This window comes from Haliotis asinina, chromosome 1 (assembly GCF_037392515.1).
Source record: "Haliotis asinina isolate JCU_RB_2024 chromosome 1, JCU_Hal_asi_v2, whole genome shotgun sequence".
In the NCBI taxonomy this organism is placed as follows: Eukaryota; Metazoa; Mollusca; class Gastropoda; order Lepetellida; family Haliotidae; genus Haliotis; species Haliotis asinina.
The window spans coordinates 75,558,525-75,564,276 of NC_090280.1; the positions used below are offsets into that span (position 1 = coordinate 75,558,525).

At 37.5% G+C, this 5,752-nt stretch overlaps 1 protein-coding gene across 1 annotated transcript; it reads right to left on the minus strand.

Annotated features, from left to right (window-relative positions):
• Positions 1-4,286: 4,286 nt before the first annotated feature.
• Positions 4,287-5,451, minus strand: LOC137275343 (four-domain proteases inhibitor-like). Its single transcript, XM_067808164.1, has 2 exons — positions 5,282-5,451; positions 4,287-4,431 (listed from the first exon to the last, which is right to left on the minus strand). Exons 1-2 carry the CDS (start codon positions 5,449-5,451, stop codon positions 4,287-4,289), a joined length of 315 nt encoding a protein of 104 aa, XP_067664265.1.
• Between the last annotated feature and the right edge of the window lie 301 nt (positions 5,452-5,752).

Consider the following 5,752-nt stretch of genomic DNA (forward strand, 5'->3'; position numbering starts at 1 on the left):
TTGACCTATTCAGACAATGACCTACTTTTTCAGCCGATACAAATTTTCTCGAGTCAAAGTAAATATAGACACAGCTAACAACTCTGGTTACACTTAACTCCATTTCCTTGTTTCACAAGTAAATGATATGTACAAATGAATTTTAATTTTAAACTTTAATAACACCGCATTTCTATATTTTATGTCGATTTACGCAGTATAACTTAACGAAGACGACACAGACTGTCCGTTTGAGGAGTTATAAAATCATTCACAATGCATCTGGCCCACTGGTTACACATGTTTTGAGTCTGTTGTGCGTAGTTCTGTAACGCACAGTGAGGTTGATATAATATCAGTTCCGTATCAAACAGCCAAACTTTTCTACCGGCGGAGCCTCGTTTTGAGAATTCCACGTTTCCAGCTTTCCGTTTGTCAGAACTCATTGAACGAGACAGCAGGCTGTACGACGTGTTTGCAAGGATTTGAAAGAACGGAGTGTTGCAATATAAATTTACAACTGCGTAGACGGATCAGATAATACTGATTAATAATTATGACTGTACAAAGTTAAATGAATTAGTCTAAACATCTGGACTGGTTATTGCACTAAGTTGTGCAATGGGACGGAGCCCAGTAAACAGGAAACGAGACCGTTCTGTGATCAATGTTTTCACTTGTTGTTCATGAACGGGACCCCTGAACAACCTCAACTTTCCTTTCCACTCTCATGGGTTGTTGATGCTGAATTCAGGCTGTCCGATATTGCTCACTTGCGAAACCGTAACACTTAGTAAACGTCGAGTACAATATTTATGTGTTATTATTGGGTTGCATGAAATGAAGCTCGGGAAATACTAACTCAGAAAATATATCTATTTGATGTTTGAAATTTATAACTTGGGTGCCAGTGTTGACATGTCCCTGAATTTCTTCACAATCAGTTCAGAACAAATAGATTTAGGTGTTTTAAGGTATGTGTGCTGAATCGCAAATATTTTTCTAATATGTTCTTTTTTCAAGCAACAATGATTATGTAAAATAATATTTATTGTTGTGGTCGGGCTTTCCTGTTTTTGAAAGTATAGGTCACGTCACTGAAAACTCCTTAAAATCAGATATGTAACGCACATACATAGATCTCTCGCCGCAAGCATATTCATTACAGGGAAAACAACGTTTTGTTCATTTATACTCATGAAGTCCTTCGTTATTTTTCAGACGTGCGTGTTTTAGCTATAAAGAATGATGTTACTGTCGTCACTACACTCAAGAATATATTTTTTCATATACAGACAACCCCTTTTAGTACCTGTATAAAATATAGTCATGACCATGATGACCAGTGTACAGGGAAACACCGCGGTGTAGATCCTTACATAGACTATTTACACACCCATCACAAGTAACATTCATCAAATTCATGAAATACATGGCGCCCTTAAATACACACAAACACACACGGCATACGTAACCATAAAATTGACTATGTTTCTTTAATAGTGTAAATATGGCCTCTCTTCTTCGGAATCCCTGAAGATTCGGGGTAGGACAGGTCTTCATAAACCCATGCTTGCAATAAATGGCGACTATGCTTGTTGAAAGAGGAATCCGGGTGGTCAGGCTCGCTGACTTGGTTGAAACATGTCATTGGTTCCCAGTTACGCAGATCGATGCTCATGCATTTGATCACTGGATTGTCTGATCCAGACTCGATTATTTACAGTCCGCCATCATATTGCTGGAATATTGCTGAGTGCGGTGTAAAATTAAGCCCACTCACTCACTTTTAAGTCGAACTTATTGTTTTTGATACGAAAAATGTATGTGTACGCTGAAGGCTGATAAGCCGAAAGTCGAGTTGTTGGTGTGAAAATAGTATGTAGTGATATTGGTTTGCTCAAGTATTGTGAAAATATCGAGTCATGATTTCGAGAGTTTTGCCCCTTTTGCTTCTCAGATTATAGTGTCCTACTGACAACAACTCTGAAGGGCTTGAAGTAAGCTCTTCACGTTTCGGTTCCAGGTGAACAAAAACGAAAATATACAAAGCGTTTTGTTTTGAGATTTATTGACTTGTTTGAGTAATTGTTACGGGTAACAGTAAGTTATTGATTGTTATTTCTTGTTTGGAAAACCAATCGAATGAGCTTGCTTTCTTTGTCAGTTTCTTATCTTGTGGATATCAGCATTCGCCTGAAATGGAATGCAAGTATATAAGAAAAGAATATATAACAATCACTCTTATATCCACACGTAAAGGAAACACATCAATGCTTCAATCCAAATTGCACGAACAGACATATCTTTCTCAATTAGTGAGTGAGTTTCGTTTTACGCCGGACTTATTCCAGCTATATGACGGCGGTTCTCAATTAGAAAGAGACTACATGTAAGACTTACTTTACTACTTTCTCTGTGTGGGGAGATTTCTCCACGTCTGAAGGCGAAGACGAAACCAGCGGATGATATCTCGTGCACTTTTAGGGCGACAGAACCCAAATCGGGCTAGGGTGACATCTCTAAAACGACCAAAATAGCAAATAAATTTGAAGCTAAAGGCGCGTTGCAGCATATACGTGAATATACGCAACATTCATTATAAAGTGTGTGTACACACTGTCGTTATTTCAACGTAAGAAAGAAATTGGGAATATTAATTGTGATTATTAATTAATCAATTAGTCCTTAATTAATTAATTAATTAATTAATTAATTAATAAATAATGTGTATTTATGAAGCGCTGTATCCATCAAGCGAATTAAAAAATAATAGTATGAAAACAACCCGGAAAGATAATAGCGACTGGAGAAAATGTTTATGAATTATAGTTCATGAATGATAGGATGAAAAAAAGTCTATGAATAACAGCCTGAAAATAGTCTCGAGGTTTGATTTGAATACAGTTAGTAATGATGAACGTTTGATGTGCAGAGAATGTTTGTTCCATAGCTGCGTGACTGAAGGACTTCTGCCCCTAGCTGATTACAGTAAGATTATACTTTGGTATGTTCAGAAGATTCAGATTTTGAGATCGAAGAGTCTTTATATGGATGTAGTCTTACTAGCATATTTGAAAGATATGGTGGGAACATATCATTTTGACATTTGTACGTCATTCATAGAATTTAAAGTTTATCATTTTGATAACAGTTCAGTATATTACTTTAGCTGAGGGATAAAAGACTTATTCAAATGATTACGTTTAAGGCTGATTATTTCAACAAGACTCGTTATAAATATACACACCCTTAACATACCAGCAAAACTAGCATACAAATATTTATCATAGGCATGGTAAAGAAGGGAGCATTATTTTTTAAAAAAAACAACTGAAGGCTTTATGTGGTAATGAATGAAAAAAATGACTCACTGAAAGTGTCGTTGTCATCAAGTGTTTCCTTACTGAACACAGACCCCAAAGTATAAAGTAATATCTGACGATAAGTTACGCCAGTATCTGGTAACAGATATACATACAACCCACTGAATCAGTTTTTGTTAAGTGTTTTGAGTTTGAACAACACTCATCCCAAATGTACACATCCTTGACACTTCAGCTAACAGCTGGTTGGCTGAGTGCACATCTAAATGAGGAATCAACGAGATTGAATTATAATACTTCTTTCATTACAGCTACAGTCTCAAAACCCCTTGTTTTGTGCTTTGTTTCACATAAAGCAAACGAAACGTGCCTCCTAACAATATTCATTCATCATATAGTAAAAGTGAAAAGGGAAAGGTTATCTGATGATGATTCATGAATCTACCTGATAACGTGTGTATATGTAAACCATTGAAATAAATGTATATTTCAGTCTTTGTGTTTCTAATCTGAAGGATACGACATGCCAACTTTCCATACCCTTCACATTTCAGCAGGCAAAGGTTGTCATAAGTCACGCCATCACTGCCGCAGACAGGTAAAAGGAAAGATGGACAGGCACAAACCTTGGAACATTCTCCGTCGGATACTTTCGTCGCACTATTGAAACACAACAATAAAGTGTCATTGTCAAGTTTTCATTCAAATAGTACTAACTGCTACAAGTCTCTCATCGTTTTCCACATCTAATCACTTGAAAGCGTTCTAATTATCTCCAAAAATGACAAGTGTATACCTCGCTGGTGATTCAGAGATAGGTTATTGTCCTAATTATACTCATAAACCCCTTGTTTTGTTCTTTTGTGGCCCGACAGGAAACCAACACCCATTCCTAATGAACAAACATTTGTTGGCATTGATATGGTGCAGGTACAGAAGCAAGGGTTATTTTATTATACCTTTAGACATTCCCCGGTAATGTTAAAGACACCCCAAATGTACACACCCTTGGCACTCCATCAAGCATTCGTTGTCATAAGTCACGCCATCATTGCCGCAGACAGGGGAAAGTATGAGTGGACAGGCACACTGTTTGGGACATTCTCCGTCGGTTACCTTCGTCGCCCTATTGAAACACAACAGTAAAGTTTCATTGTGGGAAGTTATCATTCAAAGAATATTAACTGCAACACGTCTCGCATCGTTTCCCATATATAGTCCCCTGAAAGCGTCTTGATTCAAAACTAACTAACACATACCTTGATGATGATTTGGAAATCTGTATTGTAACAGGTGCCTCATTATACTCATCAAACCCCTTGGTTTGTTCTTTTTGGTTGTCAGGAAATACATACTACCCCCGTCCTAATGAAAGACATTCGTTGGTATAGGTATAATACAGGTACAGAAGCAAGGACTATTTGATTGTACCTTTAGACATTCCCCTGTACTGTTAAAGACACACATCCCAAATGTACACACCCTTGGCACTCCATCAAGCATTCGTTGTCATAAGTCACGCCATCATTGCCGCAGACAGGGGAAAATATAAATGGACAGGCACAAATGTTTTGACATTCTCCGTCAGATGCCTTCGTCGCCCTATTGAAACACAACAATAACGTGTCATTGTCGGATTGGAAAGGAGCATTATCACCTACAGGCCTGACATCGTTTTCTCTATATGCCTGACATTGTGTATTCGTACTTGTCATCTCCAAAACTGAGTGCACATCTTAATGAGAAATCAAAGAGGTTGAATTATTAGTAACGGCTTTTTCATTACAGTTGTTCTTTGTTGGAGACAGAGCAACCTAAACGTGCCTCCAAACAACATTCATCGGCATCGATATAGTAAAAGTGAAAATGGAAAAGTTATTTGATGATGACGTAAGAAACTAACTGATAATGGGTGTACATGTAAACCATTGAAATAAATTGTATATATCAGTTTTTGTAAGGTGTTTTTAATGTGCAGAATACGACATGCCAACTTTACACACCCTTGACACTCCATCAAGCATTCGTTGTCATAAGTCACGCCATCATTGCCGCAGACAGGTAAAAGGAGAAATGGACAGGCACAAACGCTGGGGCATGCTCCGTCGGATTTCTTCGTGGCACTATTGAAACACATCAGTGTCATTGTCGGAAGTTTTCATTCAAGTAATATTAATTGTTACAAGTGTGACAGCGTTTTCCATATATAATTGCTCGAAAGCGTGATACCTTTGAGTAAACCTCGATGAAAGCGTATACCTCGATGGTAATTCAGAGATAGATTATTGTAACAACTTCCTAAATATACTCATAAACCCCTTGTTTTGTTCTTTTTCGGCCCGACAGGAAACCAACACCCATTCCTATAAAAGCACTTTGCTGGCGTTGATATGGTACAGATACAGAAGCAAGGGATATTTTATTATACCTTTAGACATTCCCCGGTA

What these genes read in the sequence shown, in the direction of transcription:
- LOC137275343 (XM_067808164.1), bottom strand. Translation starts at nt 5,451, where the DNA reads ATGACACTGATGTGTTTCAATAGTGCCACGAAGAAATCCGACGGAGCA. An exon ending in AAGTTGGCATGTCGTATTCT is followed by an intron (nt 4,432 to 5,281) that starts GCACATTAAAAA and finishes GTGTTTCAATAG; the next exon opens with GGCGACGAAGGTAACCGACG.